The 19,062-nt window shown below is 40.4% G+C and overlaps 1 protein-coding gene across 1 annotated transcript in view; it reads left to right on the forward strand.

Annotated features, from left to right (window-relative positions):
* DICER1 (dicer 1, ribonuclease III) overlaps positions 1-6,271 on the forward strand; it is a 96,544-nt gene extending 90,273 nt beyond the window's left edge. Inside the window, exons 27-28 of the mRNA XM_073578068.1 lie at positions 1,967-2,042; positions 2,269-6,271. Coding sequence (XP_073434169.1) covers positions 1,967-2,042; positions 2,269-2,434 — 242 coding nt within the window. The 3' untranslated portion in view covers positions 2,435-6,271. The remainder of the gene's footprint in view (positions 1-1,966; positions 2,043-2,268) is intronic.
* The last annotated feature ends 12,791 nt before the right edge of the window (positions 6,272-19,062 follow it).

The raw sequence follows: 19,062 nt of genomic DNA on the forward strand, positions 1-19,062 counted from the left end.
CACCAAGGAGGAACCAGGCATCAACCACTACAGGCACTGGCGGAAAAGATATTCACGTGGGCAGAACGGACAGTTCGATCCGTGACCGCGGTACATCTAGAGGGTTCCCAAAACGAAGTGGCGGACTACCTGAGCAGACAACAGATCCACCCGACAGAGTGGGAATTGAACATAGAGATCTTCAACCAGCTTTGTCAGCGCTGGGGGAACCCCAGTATAGATCTCTTCACAAGCCGCAAGAACTCGAAGGTTCCCAGATTCTACTCCCTAAATCTGATGGACCATCCAGAGGGCGTAGACGCCCTGAGTCAGACTTGGGGAGAATCCCTCTCTTATGCGTTCCCACCACTGGCCCTCATACCGGCAGTGCTCAGAAAGATACGCGAGGACCACGCAAGAGTGATATTGATAGTGCCATACTGGCCGAGGAGAAGCTGGTTTTCCCTTCTGGGAGCCATGGCAGTAGAAGATCCAGTCGAGCTGCCCTTGTGGGAGAACATCATCCACCAGGGCCCGATCCACCACCCGGACCCAGCAAGACTCCATCTATCGGCTTGGATCCTGAGAGGGACATCCTGAAGGCCAAAGGATTGTCGGAGCAGGTCATATCCACCCTACAGGCCAGCAGGAAGCCGGTGACGTCGGCAATTTATCGGAAGATATGGAAGAGATTCTGTTTGGAGGGTGGCAGGTCCGGGCTCGTGGCAGGTACCCCGGATCTCCCTAACATACTAGGGTTCCTGCAGGCAGGTTTTAATAAAGGCCTCAGGCCCAGTACTCTAAAAGTCCAGGTTTCAGCTTTGAGCGCCTTCTATGATTATCAGTTAGCTGCACATCCCTGGGTGATAAGGTTTATAAAAGCCACACAGCGCCTGCGCCCCACGATTAGGCAGCTCACCCCGCCATGGGACCTGGGCCTGGTACTTCGGTTCCTCTGCTCGGACACTTTCGCCCTTAGTGAGAAGATAGCCATCCCTGCTCTCACTCGTAAAACGGCCTTTCTAGTAGCCATTACCACGGCCAAAAGAATAGGGGAGATCCAGGCCCTATCCACTAAGGATCCATACCTCCAGATAAGAGAGGATAGTATAATCCTAAGGTTAGACCCGGCATTTACCCCGAAGGTAGCCTCTACAAGAAATCTGAACCAGGAGGTAGTGTTACCCTCTTTCTGCGATAATCCCCGAAATGAGAAGGAGCGGCGGCTCCACTCGCTAGACGTGAGGCGCGCAGTTATAGAATACCTAGAGGCCACCAATAGTTGGCGTATCGACCCGAACCTGTTCGTTCTCTTTGGTGGTAGGAATAAAGGGAAGAAGGCCTCTAAGGCGTCCATAGCGCGTTGGATTACCTCAGTAATCTCGGACGCTTACCAGGCTGAAGGCGCCAGCCCGCCTGATTCCTTAAAAGCCCACTCTACAAGGGCGGTATCGGCCTCATGGGCCGAGCGGGCGGGGCGTCAGTTGATCAAATTTGTCGAGCGGCAACCTGGGCTAGTCTTAATACATTCTGCAAACACTACAAACTAGATGTGTTAGCTGGCCAACAAACCGCATTCGGGAGAAAAGTTCTCCAAGCAGTAATCCCACCCTGAGGAGGTGCTTTGGTACTCTCCATAGTGCTGTCAGGTGGACGTCCTGGAAAATAGGTATTAGACCTACCGGTAATGATGTTTCCAGGAGTCCATCCTGACAGCACGGGTAGTTCCCTCCCTGTTATGTTATACTATGTTGTATTATGTTATGTCATATGCTGTAATATGATTGTTTCATTAAACCGTTACTAGCATCATCCACCTTGTGGTACTTGTCAAATCACTGAGGGAAAGGGGGTGGGACATGGCCTTTTAACCTCTCGTGTGCTTTCCTGTCCCTGTAAGGAGGAGGAGGACGTCCTCCATAGTGCTGTCAGGATGGACTCCTGGAAACATCATTACCGGTAGGTCTAATACCTATTTTCATTACAGAAAAGTTTTCAGCAAATGTTCCCCGATCCCCGGTGCGAGAACTGTTAGAAATGGAGCCAGAGACGGCCAAATTCAGGTGAGTGCGAGGCTCCTTTGCTGAAATTGTGAATCCGGTGATTACAGTAGTGACTTTTAAATTTTTTTGGGATCTGATAAACAGAGGTTTTTGTTATTTTTTTTTTTTTTTCTTCTGGTTTTCATTAGCTCAAACTGTAAGGCTGCTTGGTCTTGTGTTATTTATTCTGTAATTTAAAAAAAAAAAAAAAAAAAAAAGCATCTGATATCTATTGTTATGTTGGCAGCCCGGCAGAGAGGACATACGATGGCAAAGTTCGCGTCACCGTGGAAGTCGTCGGAAAAGGCAAATTCAAAGGTGTCGGCAGGAGTTACAGAATTGCCAAATCTGCCGCGGCTAGACGAGCCCTCAGGAGCCTGAAAGCAAATCAACCTCAAGTTGTGAGCAGCTGAAGGATCTTGTTATCCACCCCCTCCACCACCTAGCCACTGCTGCCGTGGGCAGATGCCCATGTGGAATTTCGATACATTGTAACCCTATGACAATGAGCTCATGCCATCCAGAGTAACCAATTTCAGATACGTGGTGGTGCACAGCATTCAAAAACATCAAAAATACCCCCCAAACCCAGTTCGATCCCCCATTGCATTGTGGGTAATTATACAATGCTCAAACACAATCCAGTCACTTGTCCACACCTCAGAAGAGGGCTTTATCTATGTCTCCATTGAGAATGACTGATTTGTTTTTGTGGGGGTTGGATATAGTGGCAGGGAGCAGATTTTGGGCTTTTGATAGGGAAGGGGCAGATGGTGAAGTAAAAGTTTGACTCTGTGAATGAGATCTATAGCTATATATTCACATATGTTGAGTATTTTATTCACTTTTCGAGGGCTGTTATTGTTGGGGGAGGGGAGGGGTGTTACTAAAAGTTTTATTGGGATTCTCCATTACGATGGGAATTTCCAGCATCATACAAGAAAAGCGTAACCTTTACAACGTACATTGCACTTACAAACACCGACCTGTGTCAAGGAGCGCGTGAAAGGATGAGCTCCACAAATGGGTCAATTTTTATTTTTTTTTAATCTTTTTTTAAATTTTTCTGAGCCTCCTTTCCCCTCCCTCAGAAATTCCCACTGCCTACATAGACGCGAGGCCCGTTCACGTAAGTGGACTTAGTCATTAGTGTATTTGATGCACATGCAGTAATTGTTTTACAATTTTTTTTTTTTTTTTTTTTTTTGGCAGGCGGCAATGGAAATTTAATAACAAAAAATAGGGGATCAAAAGAAAAAAATTCCCCATTGATGGACCTCCCAACATTTTCAAATGAGTGGTGTTTGGCGTCACAGTCTAACTCATTAGTCTCTTTACTCGTCTCCGCTTCATTTAAGTTGCATTTGCAACCACCCATCAATTTTTTTTTTTTTATGATGTTGCCAGAAAAAAAAAATCTGTCAAGACAATGTCGTCTTTTAGTTAGGACAAGTGGGGGAAAGCTGTTTTTTTAATATATATTATTGGGATGGGTTATTTCCTAAATTCGTAGTCTCTGTAGGCAGTCTTCACTTGAATACCTCATTTATCCTTTAATTTTTCCTCCCCGCATGCTTTCTGATTTGTCTCGGTGCTATGTTTATGTATTATGCTTGAAATGCGTATTTTTTTATTTGCACTGTAACTATATTACCTCTTTAATTTACGTGTTTCTTAAAAAGCAAAAGTGGGGCGTCTTCATCCACCGTGAAATCATCGGAGGTTTGCTGCAATTGATTTTTATTTTCTTCTTGTTTTCCAAGGAACGTTTCAAGCCTCAAGACAAATCAAAGGGTTTCCCTAAATCAATGCCAGGGAGAGAGCTGTGCCGATCAGAGATTTGCACATTCCCCTTTAGTTTTTTTTTTTTTTTTTTTTTTTTTGTGGTTGCATTTTAATCTTAAATTCTTTGGTGCCACTGTCCAAAAAATGCAAAAGTATCTTAACATTTCAATTTCTATAATTTCTGTGAATTTTCCAGTGGCTATTACTCGCAATTAATCTCAAATTTATTTTTAAAGTGTTAAAGCAAAAATTAGATTTCGTTTGGCTTTTATCATGCTAAAGATTATAATATAATTAATTATACCCTGAATCAAAATTTACAAAATGCTTCTGAGACGTGATCACAATTAAAAAAGAAAAATATATCATGATCTTTTGCTTTTGAAAATCTCCCCATCCCCCCCCCCCTATTTACAACCATAGATTCTAAGATTTGGCTACAATTTGGCAAACATTCCCAAATGTAATTGGTTTTCAGCATTCTTGTAATTACTTTTTTTCTCTATCGCTTCATTGGCGGAAGCCACTAGTGTACGCTGCCGCTACGAGGAGGTAGACCCTAAAAATATATATATGTGTGTGTGTATGTATGATATATATATATATATATATATATATATATATATATATATATATATATATATATATATATATATATATATATATATATATTACACACACTTACACAATTTTTTTTTTTCTCTATCCCTAGTGCCAAACTTAAAGACTGACTCCTTCATATCTCCCTTAAAGGGGGAAATAATAAAGCTGTATCTTTATTATTTTCTTTTCTAGAAACTAAATTTCCTAAAGAAAGAGTTTTTTTTATTAGAGATGAGTCCTAAAAGTGTAAAATGAAATTTGTTTTGTTTTTTTTATGGAGAAATCCAAAAAACACACTTATATTTAATTTAACATTATTCCCCCCCAAAACAGAAATAATCTTGATTAAAAAACACAAAACAAATATGCAGAGTTAAAAAAAAAACAAAAAACAATCACTCCTGTCCTTAATTTTATTTTTGTTTCAGGACCTTAATAGAACCAAAAATTATATTTTACATATAGGGAAAAAAAGTTTTTAATCACTAAGAAAAAAAAAAATCTTCACTCCAAAAAATAAAATATTCTCATTCTTGGGAATTGCATTAAAAAGATGTAAAATATAAAATGTCCTCATAGCATTTTTTTTCTGCTATTTCTGCCAAATCAATATGTCATGTAGTTTTCTTTGTTTTGTTTTTTTTCCCTTTCTGATTTCTTTTCTTGTATTTTTATTTGAATTCTCTGTGACTGCCTCAATATTCGCTCAAACCTTATTTGACTCATTTTTTGCACCCCTCTATACAAGGTGTTCAATTATTGCAATTTTCAGCTTGGCGGGAAAAGCAAATCTATTTAAAAAAATAAGTTTCAATCCAAAAAACAAAATTAAAAATCATTTGGTTGCACCCTGGAATCCGTAAATGACCCAGCAGCATTCTGGAGACGTGAATATTGACCAGCCCGGAGTTACAATACTGTATTTTACACCTAACTATGCTGCATATATGTGTGTGTTTAAAGCTTTTTACATTTTTTATTTTCTTTTTTTGCATATTTTTTTTTAATGTAGCACAAATAAGCCTTGCACTTGGTACCGTGCTTTACCTCATTTCAGAATGACTATATGCTTCACAGGGAGGGGGAGGGGAATAATATGTTTTGGATTTCGCTGTCATTTTGATCAGAAAATAGGATCATTTTTATGCCTGCATTGTGTCATGTTCTTGCACAGCAAACATTATGTAATGACTGTTTTATTTTTTTTCCTGGTTTGTGGCATATTTTTTTTTTCTTTAAGAGCATCTGGTTATTGTGTATTTAAATACTGAATGTCGAAATTATTTTTTTTCTATCCAAAAGCCCCTGTATAAGTTACATTCCATTACTTTTTCTGTGGATCCCGCATCCATTTGACATAAACAAGATGTGTTGTTTTTTTTTCCTCTTAACTTCAGGTGAGTTTCCATCATACGAGGAGTATTTTTTGGACTTAAAATCCCTTTCTCATAGCCTTCACATGGCCAAGAAAGATATTTCTCAAGTTATGAATATTCCTGTATTTTTTATTTTATATTTTTAGCTAAAGACTCCTCAGACCAGATGACACGGTGCATCTTTTTGCAGCCGTCAATTCTCCGGGAAATGTTTGCGAGCATGAGGATGAAAATTTGCAGGCAGTCCTATTGTACATGGCGTAATGGGAGTAGAGATGGGTAGAGGTTGATTTTACAAAGCAAAATTGTAACCTGGATGTGAAATTTGTCAGTCACATGCTGCAGCTGTCTTCGATGACTTTCATACTGTAATTGTACTGCAGGAATTTGCAGTCTGCACCTTATGGATCACAAATACTTTTAATAGTTTTTGTAATAACTGTAGCTGAATATATCTCCAATAAAGTTATGTTCCAGTTGTTGAAACTTTTGTTAGAACGTTTACTTATTGAGTCGTCATGGGATGATAAATAAATACAAATATTTTAAAATTATTTTTCTTCAGCGTTAAACTTTTGATTTTAGCAAGAAGTTTTTAAATGAACTGGGGTGAAGGTGGTGGTGGTGTTTAATGACCGCTCAGAAGCACACTTGTATAAGGACGGAGCATCAGCATATGTAGTGATTCATTATGAAAAAATGCTAAAATTGTGAAAAAATTTGACATTAACCCCTTAACCCCCAAGGGTGGTTTGCACGTTCATGACCGGGCCAATTTTTACAATTCTGACCACTGTCCCTTTGAGGTAATAACTCTGGAACGCTTCCATGGATCCTGGTGATTCTGACATTGTTTTCTCGTGACATATTGTACTTCATGTTAGTGGTAAAATTTCATTCACATAACTTGCGTTTATTAGTGAAAAAAATAGAAATTTGGTGAAAATTCTGAAAATTTCGCAATTTTCCAACTTTGAATTTTTATGCCCTTAAATCACAGAGATACGGCGCACAAACTTAAGTAACATTTCCCACATGTTTACTTTACATCAGCACAATTTTGGAACAAAATTTTTTTTTCTTAGGAAGTTATAAGGGTTAAAAGTTAACCAGCGATTTCTCATTTTTGTAACACCATTTTATTTTTACGGACCACATCACATTTGAAGCCACTTTGAGGGGTCTATATGATAGAAAATACCCAAAAGTGACACCATTCTAAAAACTGCACCCCTTAAGGTGCTCAAAACCACATTCAAGAAGTTTATTAACCCTTCAGGTGCTTCACAGGAATGAATATTTTTAAAAAATGAACATTTAACTTTTTTTCACAAAAAAAATACTTCAGGTTCAATTTTTTTTATTTCACCAAGGGCAAGGCTAAGTTCACACGTAGAGGAACTCTCGCGGAAATTACCGCAAGAATTCCGGAATTCCATTCCGTGGGAAAATCGCATTTTAAATTCCCGCGATTTTCCCGCTGAAAAACTAGCATTTTGCAAGCGTAATTAGCTTGCAGAATGCTAACGTTTTCCAAGCGATCTGTAGCATCGCTTGGAGAACTGATTGACAGGTTGGTCACACTCGTCAAACAGTGTTTGACAAGTGTGACCAACTTTTTACTACTGAGGCCGCCTATGCAGCATCAATAGTAAAAGAATGTAAAAAAAAAAAAAAAAAAATGGTGTTATTCTTACCTTCCGACGTCCCGCGCAGCCGTTACCAGTAATCCTTTGCGAAAATGCCCGCGATGGCGTCCGTTCTCGCAGGATCGCGACGTCTCGCGGATGACCGCGAGACATCGCGATCCCGCGAGAACGGACGCCATCGCGGGCATTTTCGCAAAGGCTTACTGGGACCGGGAGCGTGGAGAGAGGCGGGAAGGCTGCGCGGGACGTCGGAAGGTGAGAATAACAATATTTATTTTAAATTCTATTTTTTACAGGGATATGGTACCTAAAGCCCGGAGGACAGTCTCCTCTCCTCCGGACCGTGGGTACATCCGCAAATGTTCTGCTTACTTTCTGCATGTTGTGCACACCACATGTGGGAAGTAAGCGGAACAATGCATTCTTATGGGTGCGGGATTGCCGCGATTCCGCAAAATTGAGCATGCTGCGTTTTTTACCACAAAGTGATTCCGCTGCGGTAAAAACCGCAGCATTAGCACAGCATTGCGGAATCCCATAGGAATGCATGGGATGCTTATTTTTCGCGGCAAAATCGCGCGGTTAAAACTGCCACGGAAACGCAAAAAAAAAGCCACGTGTGAACTCAGCCTAACAGCAGAAGTTGGACTGCAAAAGTTATTGTGCAATTTGTCCTGAGTACGCTGATACCTGATATGTCGGGGGAACCACTGTTTCGGCGCATGGCTGAGCTCAGAAGGGAAGGAGCGCCGTTTTGACTTTTTCAATGCAAAATTGACTAGAGTTCAGATCGGACGCCATGTCACGTTTGGAGAGCCCCGATGTACCTAAACAATGGAAACCCTCCACAAGTGACCCCATTTTGGAAAATAGACCCCCCAAGAAACTTATCTAGATATGTGGTGAGAACTTTGAACCAACAAGGGCTTCACAGAAGTTTATAACATACAGCCATACAATTAAAAAATATTTTTTCCACAAAAATGATCTTTTCACCCCCAATTTTTAATTTCCCAAGGGTAACAGGACCCTAAAAGTTACTGTGCAATTTGTCCTGAGTACACTGATACCCCATATGTGGGTTTAAACTACTATTTGGGCGCATGGCAGAGCTCAGAAGGGAAGCAGCGCCATTTGACTTTTTTGGCTGGAATTGAGATCAGACACCATGTCGCGATTGGAAAACCCCTGATGTACCAAAACAGTGGAAACCCCCCACAAATGACACCATTTTGGAAACTACACCCCCACCCGCTCAAGGAACTTATCTAGATGTGTGGTGAGAACTTTGAACCCCCCAGTGCTTCACAGAAGTTTATAACGCCTGGGCGTGAAAATAAAAAAAAATCGTATTTTTTCAACAAACATGATCTTTTAGTCCCCATTTTTTTTTATTTTCCCAAGGGTACCAGGAGAAATTGGACCCCAAAAGATGTCCAATTTGTCCTAAGTATGCTGATACCCCATATGTGGGAGAAAACTACTGTATGGGCACACGTCGGGGCTCGGAAGGGAAGTAGTGACGTTTTGGAATGCAGACTTTGATGGAATGGTCTGCTGGTGTCATGTGCATTTGGAGAGCCCCTGATGTAACTAAACTATTGAAACTTCCCACAAGTGACCCCATTTTGGAAACTAGACCCCCACGGAACTTATCTAGATGTGTGGTGAGCACTTTGAACCCCCAAGTGCTTCACAGAAGTTTATAACGCTCGGGTGTGAAAATAAAAAAAATAAATTTTTCCACAAAAATGATATTTTTGCCCCCAATTTTTTATTTTCCTAAGGGTAACAGGAGAAATTGGACCCCAAAAGTTGTTTTGCAGTTTGTCCTGAGTACGCTGATACCCTATATGCGGGGGTAAAACACTGTTTGGGCGCATGGCGGTCAAAATATGGAAAAATTATAGCTCTCAATATGTGGTGATGCAAAAACTATTTTTACAATAAAAAGCGTCTTTTAGCGTGTGACAGCTGCCAAAAATAAAAACCGCCTTAAATAGTAAATCATACCCCCCGTTATCACCCCCTTATTTAGGGAAAAATAATAAAATAAAAAAAAGTATTTATTTCCATTTCCCCATAAGGGTTAGGGTTAGGGTTAGCGCTGAGATTAGGGTTATGGGTGTGTTGGGGTTAGGGTTGGAGTTATAATAGGGGGGTTTCCACTGTTAAGACACATCAGGGGCTCTCCAAATGCAACATGGCGTCTGACTTCAATTCCAGCCAATTCTGCGCTGAAAAAGTCAAACGGTGCTCCTTCCATTCCGAGCTCTGCCATGCGCCCAGTGGTTTACCCCCACATATGGGGTATAAGCATACTCAAGACAAATTTGCACAACTTTTGGGGTCAAATTTCTCCTGTTACCCTTGGGAAAAGAAAAAATTTGGGGTGAAAAGATCATTTTTTGTGAGCAAAAAGTTCTACATTATATCATTATATAAACTTCTGTGAAGCACTTGAGGGTTCAAAGTGCTCACCACACATCTAGATAAGTTCCTTAGGGGGTCTAGTTTCCAACATGGTGTCACTTTTGGGGGATTTCCACTGTTTAGGCACATCAGGGGCTCTCCAAACGCGACAAGACGTCCGATCTCAATTGCAGCCAACTTTGCATTGAAAAGTCAAACGGTGCTCCTTCCCTTCCGAGCTCTGCCATGTGCCCAAATAGTGGTTTATCTGCATATATGGGGTATCAGCATACTCAGGACAAAGTGTACAACAACTTTTGGGGTCCAATTTCTCCTGTTACCCTTGGTAAAATAAAACAAATTGGATCTGAATTAAATTTTCTGTGAAGAAAGTTAGTTTATTTTTTTTTTTTAAACATTCCAAAAATCCCTGTGAAGCACCTGAAGGGTTAATAAACTTCTTGAATGTGGTTTTGAGCGCCGTGAGGGGTGCAATTTTTAGAATGGTGTCACTTTTGGGTATTTTCTATCATATAGACCCCTCAAAGTGGTATCAAATGTGATGTGGTCCCTAAAATAAAATGGTGTTGTGAAAATGAAAAATTGCTGATCAACTTTTAACTTCCTAACAAAAAATAATTTTGGTTCCAAAATTGTGCTGATGTAGACATGTGGGAAATGTTACTTAGAAGTTTGCGTACACCACAGTTCTCACGATGAGCTGAGCTGACCACGAGAACTGCCGTCAGCAGTCATCTTTAAGCTCCTCTGTGGCTGGATGTCAGGCTGAGTGGTGGCATAATGCAACCATTCAGCCAAAGGCATCTAGATGTAGCAGAGCTGGGACTCATCCTGGGACAGTATGTATATCTTCTTGGTGGATAGGAATGGTATACTGTTGCTTTTTTATTTTTATTTCTCTTTCAGGAGAACGAGGGCATCGGTGGAGTAGGCGATGCAATGAGTATGGTTTAATTAAGATCTACCAAAGGAGTCTGTGTCATTATTTCAATTAAAGGACTTTATTCTGGGTGTGTCTTGATTTACCACTAGCTGACGAGCCCGGCATGGTAACTGGTTAGTTATAACAAATTATATTTTCCCCTCTCACGTGCACAGCAACTTCCTGTTATGAGCACAACATTGTAACCATGAGGCTCCTACTTTTCCCTTGACGTCCTGCCTCACAGGAGCAACTCCATTCTAGACACGACAGAACTAGATGTGGCCTGATACTCGGAAGGCGGTGGCCCTGATTGTAGCTCACAGTGGCAGGGACGTTGCAGCCCCTGAGTTTTGCAGGGTGGCTTTCGAGGTGAAGGGGTCTCTGCCTGTGTGAGCTAACAACGTGGACCGTGTGGATTGGGCGTGGCTTGATTCATACACTCAGCTTTATATATATATATGTATATATATATATATATATATATATAGGTTTAGAGGAAATTACACAAAGATTTATAATGAATTGTGGGTGGGGAGGATGCTGTAAAGAGACTTAAAATTAATTGAGGGTTGAGGACGCAAAGTCTCTAATAGCATCCTCCCTCATTCCCAATTTATTATACAGTTGAAACCAGAAGTTTAAATACACTATATAAAAAGACAGCTGCATGTTTATCTCAATATCTAACATGAAATCAGAATAAACCTTTCCCGGTTTAGGTCAGTTAGGACTTCCATAAATATAAATATTTGCCAAATGCCAAAATAATGAGAGAGAGATTGTTTTAAGGCATTTTTATTACTGCAAAGTCAATAGTTTACATATGCTAAGATTACAATGCCTTTAACCCCTTACCTACTATTGACGTAATATTCCGTCCATGTGGCCATGGACCTAATTACCATGGACGGAATATTACGTCATCGCGATCAGCGGCGCCCACGTGGTGAGCGCCGCTGATCGCGGCCGAGTGTCAGCTAATTATCATAGCTGACACCCGGCACAATGTGTCAGGGGCGGTCACGGACCGCCCCCGACACGTTAACCCCTTGCACACCGCGATCAAACGCGATCGCGGTGTACCGGGGGTTAAAGGGAAGCATCGGCAGGGAGGGGGCTCCCTCCGTGCTTCCCTGAGCCCCCCACGGCAGCGCAATGTGCAGCGCTGCTGCCGGGGGCTCCTTTCCTCCAGGCCCCCGAATCCAAGATGGCGACGGGGGCCTGAGGAAGCTGGCTTCCTCAGTGCCTGCAAAGCGCAGGCATGAGGAAGTCTGCAGCAGTGCCTGTGACAGATCGCTGATCTGTCACAGTGATCTGTGATGTGACAGATCAGCGATCTGTCACAGGACAGTGATGTCCCACCTGGGACAAGGTAATAAAGTAAAAAAAAAAAAAAGTGTTAAAAATAATTTTAAAAAAATCGCTAAATAAATTAGTAAAAAAAAAAAAAATATTCCCCAATAAATCCATTTTTTCAAAATAAAAAAACCCAAAAACAATAAAAGTACACATATTTGGTATCGCCGCGTCCGTAATGACCTGCCCTATAAAACTGTCCCATTAGTTAACCCCTTTAGCGAACCCCTTAAAAAATAAAAATAAAAAACAAAGCAAAAAATAATGATTTATTATCATACCACCGAACAAAAAGTGCAATAACGCGCGATAAAAAAGACGCATATAAATATCCATGGTACCGCTGAAAACGTCATCTTGTCCCGCAAAAAACGAGCTGCCACACAGCATCATCAGCGAAAAAATAAAAAAGTTATAGCTCGCAGAATAAAGCGAAACAAAAATAATTATTTTTTATATAAAATTGTTTTCATTGCAAAAAACCGACAAAACATAAAAAAAGACCTAAATGAGGTATCGCTGTAACCGTACTGACCCGAAGAATAAAACCACTTTATCAATTTTACCGCACGCGGAACTGTGTAAACGCACCCCCCAAAAGAAATTCATGAAACGCTGGTTTTTGTTCATTCTGCGTCCCAAAAATCGAAATAAAAAGCGATCAAAAAATGTCACGTGCCCGAAAATGGTACCAATAAAAACGTCAACTCGTCCCGCAAAAAATAAGACCTCACATGACTCGGTGGGTCAAAATACGGAAAAATTATAGCTCTCAATATGTGGTGATGCAAAAACTATTTTTACAATAAAAAGCGTCTTTTAGCGTGCGACAGCTGCCAAACATAAAAACCGCCATAAATAGTAAATCAAACCCCCCGTTATCACCCCCTTAGTTAGGGAAAAATAATAAAACTAAAAGAAAATGTATTTATTTCCATTTTCCCGCTAGGGTTAGGGTAGGGTTAGGGCTAGGGTTAGGGCTAGGGTTAGGGCTAGGGCTCAGATTAGGGTTAGGGGTGTGTTGAGGTTAGGGTTGGAGTTATAATTGGGGGGTTTCCACTGTTTGGGCACATCAGGTGCTCTCCAAAGGCAACATGGCGTCTGATCTCAATTCCAGCAAATTCTGCGTTGAAAAAGTCAAATGGTGCTCCTTCCCTTCCAAGCTCTGCCATGCGCCCAAACAGTGTTTTACCCCCACATGTAGGGTATCAGCCTACTCAGGACAAATTACAAAACAACTTTTGGGGTCCAATTTCTCCTGTTACCCTTAGGAAAATAAAAAATTGGGGGCAAAAATATAATTTTGCGGAAAAAAATGTTTTTTTTATTTTCACGCCCAGGCGTTATAAACTTCTGTGAAGCACTTGGGGGTTCAAAGTGCTCTCCACACATCTAGATAAGCTCCGTGGGGGGTCTAGTTTCCAAAATGGGGTCACTTGTGGGGAGTTTCAATAGTTTACGTACATCAGGGGCTCTCCAAACGCACATGACACCCGCAGACCAATCCATCAAAGTCTGCATTCCAAAACGTCACTACTTCCCTTCCGAGCCCCGACGTGTGCCCATACAGTAGTTTTCTCCCACATATGAGGTATCAGCGTACTCAGGACAAATTGGACAACAACTTTTGGGGTCCAATTTCTCCTGTTACCCTTGGGAAAATAAAAAAATTGGGGACTAATTGATCATGTTTGTGGAAAAAATACGATTTTTTTATTTTCATGCCTGGGCATTGTAAACTTCTGTGAAGCCCTTGGGGGTTCAAAGTGCTCACCACACATCTAGATAAGTTCCTCAGGGGGTCTAGTTTCCAAAATGGGATCATTTGTGGGGGGTTTCCACTGTTTAGGTACATTAGGGGCTCTCCAAAGGCAACATGACACCCACAGACCATTCCATCAAAGTCTGCATTCCAAAACGTCACTACTTCCCTTCCGAGCCCCGACGTGTCCTCATACAGTAGTTATCTCCCACATATGGGGTGTCAGCGTACTCAGAACAAATTGGACAACAACTTTTGGGGTCCAATTTCTTCTGTTACCCTTGGGAAAATAAAAAAATGGGGACTAAAAGATGATGTTTGTGGAAAAAATACGATTTTTTTATTTTCACGCCCGGACGTTATAAACTTCAGTGAAGCACTGGGGGGTTCAAAGTGCTCACCACACATCTAGATAAGTTCCTTAGGGGGTCTAGTTTCCAAAATGGGGTCACCTGTGGGGGAATTCCACTGTTTAGGTACATCAGGGGCTTTCCTAACGCGACATGGTGTCCGATCTCAATTCCAGCCAAAAACGTCAAATGGCGCTGCTTCCCTTCCGAGCTCTGCCATGCGCCCAAATAGTGGTTTACCCCCACATGTGGGGTATCAGCGTACTCAGGATAAATTGCACAATATCTTTTAGGGTCCTGTTACTTTTGGAAAAATAAGAATTGAGGGTGAAAAGATCATTGTTGTGGAAAAAATATGATTTTTTAATTGTACTGCTGTACGTTATAAACTTCTGTGAAGCCCTTGGGGGTTCAAAGTTCTCACCACACATCTAGATAAGTTCCTTGGGGGGGTCTAGATTCCAAAATGGTGTCATTTGTGGGGGGTTTCCACTGTTTTGGTACATCAGGGGTTTTCCAATCGCGACATGGTGTCCGATCTCAAATCTAGCCAAAAACGTCAAATGGCGCTGCTTCCCTTCCGAGCTCTGCTATGCGCCCAAATAGTCATTTACACCCACATATGGGGTATCAGCGTACTCAGGACAAATTGCACAATAACTTTTAGGGTCCTATTACCCTTGGAAAAATAAAAATTGGGGGTGAAAAGATCATTTTTGTGGAAAAAATATGGTTTTTTAATTGTACCGCTGTACGTTATAAACTTCTGTGAAGCCCTTGTGGGTTCAAAGTTCTCACCACATATCTAGATAAGTTCCTTGGGGGGTCTAGTTTCCAAAATGGGGTCACTTGGGGGATTTCCACTGTTTAGGTACATCAGGGGCTCTCCAAACGCGACATGGCGTCCGATCTGAATTCCAGCCAATTTTGCATTGAAAAAGTCAAACGGCGCTCCTTCCCTACTGAGGTCTGCCATGCGCCGAAACAGTGGTTCCCCCCCACATATCAGGTATCAGCGTACTCAGGACAAATTGCACAATAACTTTTGCAGTCCAATTTCTCCTGTTACCCTTGGTAAAATAAAAATTGAACCTGAAGTATTTTTTTTGTGAAAAAAAGTTAAATGTTCATTTTTTTTTTAATATTCAAAAAATTCCTGTGACGCACCTAAAGGGTTAATAAACTTCTTGAATGTGGTTTTAAGCATCTTAAGGGGTGCAGTTTTTAGAATGGTGTCACTTTTGGGTATTTTCTATCATATAGACCCCTCAAAGTGGCTTCAAATGTGAAGTGGTCCCTAAAAATAAAATGGTGTTGCAAAAATGAGAAATCGCTGGTCAATTTTTAACCCTTATAACTTCCTAACAAAAAAAAATTTTGGTTCCAAAATTGTGCTGATGTAAAGTAAGCATGTGGGAAATGTTATGTATTAAGTTTTTTGTGTGCCGTATCGCTGTGATTTAAGGGCATAAAAATTCAAAGTTGGAAAATTGCGAAATTTTCAAAATTTTCGCCAAATTTCCGTTTTTTTCACAAATAAACGCAAGTTATTTGAATGCAGTTTTACCACTAACATGAAGTACAATATGTCACGAGAAAACAATGTCAGAATCACTGGGATCCATGGAAGCGTTCCAGAGTTATGACCTCATAAAGGTACAGTGGTCAGAATTGTAAAAATTGGCCCGGTAGTTAACGTGCAAACCACCCTTGGTAGTGAAGGGGTTAATCAATTCTGGACTGCCCATATGATGATGTCATGTGTTTAGAAGCTTCTGATTTTTTTTTTTTTTTGCAACATCAGAGTTAAATAGAGACACACCTGTGGATGTATTTTAATGCACATCTGAAACACACTGCTGCTTTGTGTAGCATCATGGGAAAGTCACATGGCCATATTGACCAAAAAATAAAAAAAAGTTATGGCTCTGGGAAGAAGGGGAGCAAAAAACAAAACACAAAAACTGAAATACCCCTGGTCGTTAAGTGGCTAATGGGTGCAGAAAATCTGCAACATCAAAAACTCAATAGCACAAAAAGAGGAGTTGAAAATCCTCCAAAAATTCAAAAATACAGCAAAAAAGGCAGAGATGCTTACCTGCCCAGGCCTCTAAACAAATGATAATGCATTTGTTTGAAGGCCTGGGCAGGTAAGCATCTCTGCCTTCTTTGCTGCATTTTTGAACATCAAAAACTCACCAAAGCTCATCGTGGGAAAGTAGCCTTATAAGATAACATTCTGATAATTTCATAAGGTTATATTCCCACTATGAGCTCTTGATGTGGCAGATTTTCTTAACTATTTCTGCACCGATCAAGCAAAATAGGTCACTTGCATTTAAAAAGAAATATGCAAAAAATCCCCAAACACGCATCGTGGAAACATAACTTTACATTTTGTAATGACATCTAACATTATAGTGTTTTTTCCCACAAAGAGTTTTTGATGATGTACATTTTCTGTGCCATTTTTGAACCTATTAGCTTACTGCACCTATAGCTTACTTGCATTTTTTTTTTTTTTTTTTTAGAAATACACAGCATAAAATAACAAAAACTAATTGTGGGAACATAGTCTTACCTTTTCTATTGATGTCTAATTGTAAGGCCATGTGCACACGTTCAGTATTTGGTCAGTATTTGACATCAGTATTTGTAAGTCGAAATCAGGAGTGGAACAATCAGAGGAAAGTATAATAGAAACACGTCACCACTTCTGTATTATTCACAAACTCCTGGTTTATGCTTACAAATACTGAGGTAAAATACTGAGCAAATACTGAGATAAAATACTGATCAAACACAGATAAAATACGACCAAATACTGAGGTAAACCACTGACTAAATACTGACCAAACACTGAGGCAAACCACTGACCAAATACTGAGGTAAAATACTGATCAAACACTGAGCTAAAATACTGACCAAACACTGAGGTAAAAATACTGACCAAACGCAGGTAAAATACAAACCAAATACTGAGGAAAATACTGATCAAACACTGAGGTAAAATATTGATCAAATACTGAGGTAAAATACTGACCAAACACTGAGGTAAACCACTGACCAAATATTGAGATAAAATACTGACCAAACAAAGAGGTAAAATACTAGGACGCTGAGGTAAAAGCATGACCAAATACTGAAGTAAAATACTGATCAAATACTAAGGTAAAAATACTGATCAAACACTGAGGTAAACTACTGCCCAAATACTGAGCTAAAATACTGACCAAACACTGAGGTAAAAATACTGACCAAACACAGGTAAAAATACTGACCAAACACTGAGGTAAAATAACGACAAAATACTGAGCAAACACTGAGGTAAAATATTGACCAAGCACTGAGGTAAACTACTGACCAAATATTGAGGTGAAATATTGATCAAATACTGAGGTAAAATACTGACAATCTTGATCTAAAATATGGATCAAATGCTGAGGTAAACCACTGACCAAATACTGAGGTAAAATACTGACCAAACACTGAGGTAAACCACTGACCAAATATTGAGGTAAAATACAAACCAAAGAGGTAAAATACTAGGACACTGAGGTAAAATCATGACCAAATACTGAAGTAAAATACTGATGAAACACTGAGGTAAACTACTGACCAAATACTGAGGTAAAATACTGACCAGACACTGAGGTAAAATACCGACCAAACACTGAGGTAAACCACTGACCAAACAAAGAGGTAAAATACTAGGACACTGAGGTAAAATCATGACCAAATACTGAAGTAAAATACTGAACAAACACTGAGGTAAAATACTGACCAAATATTGACCAAATACTGAGCTAAAATACTGACCAAACACTGAGGTAAAAATACTGACCAAACACTGAGGTAAAAATACTGGCCAGACACTGAGGTAAAAATACTGGCCAGACACTGAGGTAAAAATACTGACCAGACACTGAGGTAAAATACTGACCAAACACAGAGGTAAAATACTGACCAAACATTGAGGTAAAATACCGACTAAATACTGATCAAACACTGAGGTAACATACTGACCAAATACTGAGGTAAACTACAGACCAAACACTAAGGTAAACCACTGACCAAATACTGAAGTAAAATACTGATTAAATAATGAGGTAAAATACTGACCAAATACTCTTAACTCTTTTGCCAGTTTTAGTCAGGGGGCATACCAATCTGCTGCCCAGATAGGGAGGACATCAATTCTCGGCTGTCTGCACCTACACATAGACTACATCTTCCTGCTACAATCCGCTCTGCAGTGAGGAATCCAGGCCATTTTTACCTTGTGCTCTGGGTGACTAAATGCTACAGCACTATGTTCCAGGAAGGATTGTGTAATGCTAGCAATAGGGGAGACTCTCGGGCATGCGCAGTGTCACTTTTCTTGTACTTAGCGAGGCTGGAGTGGGCAGAGCTGGCACTACAGTCATGGCCAAAAGTTTTGAGAATGACACAAATATTATATTTTCACATGATTTGCTGCCCTCTGGTTTTTATGTGTGTTTGTCAGATGTTTTTATCACATACAGAAATATAATTGCAATCATATTATGAGTAGCAAAAGGTTATATTGACAGAATGAGTTAATGCAGCAAGTCAATATTTGCAGTGTTGACCCTTCTTCTTCAGGACCTCAGCAATTCTCCCTGGCATGCTCTCAATCAACTTCTGGATCAAATCCTGACTGATAGCAGTCCATTCTTGCAAAATCAATGCTTTTATTTTGTCTGAATTTGAAGGTTTTTGTTTGTCCACCCTTCTCTTCATGATTGACCACAAGTTCTCAATGAGATTAAGATCTGGGG

Source organism: Dendrobates tinctorius, unplaced genomic scaffold (genome assembly GCF_039654945.1).
Source record: "Dendrobates tinctorius isolate UK_male_01 unplaced genomic scaffold, ASM3965494v1 ptg000058l, whole genome shotgun sequence".
Lineage (NCBI taxonomy): Eukaryota > Metazoa > Chordata > Amphibia > Anura > Dendrobatidae > Dendrobates > Dendrobates tinctorius.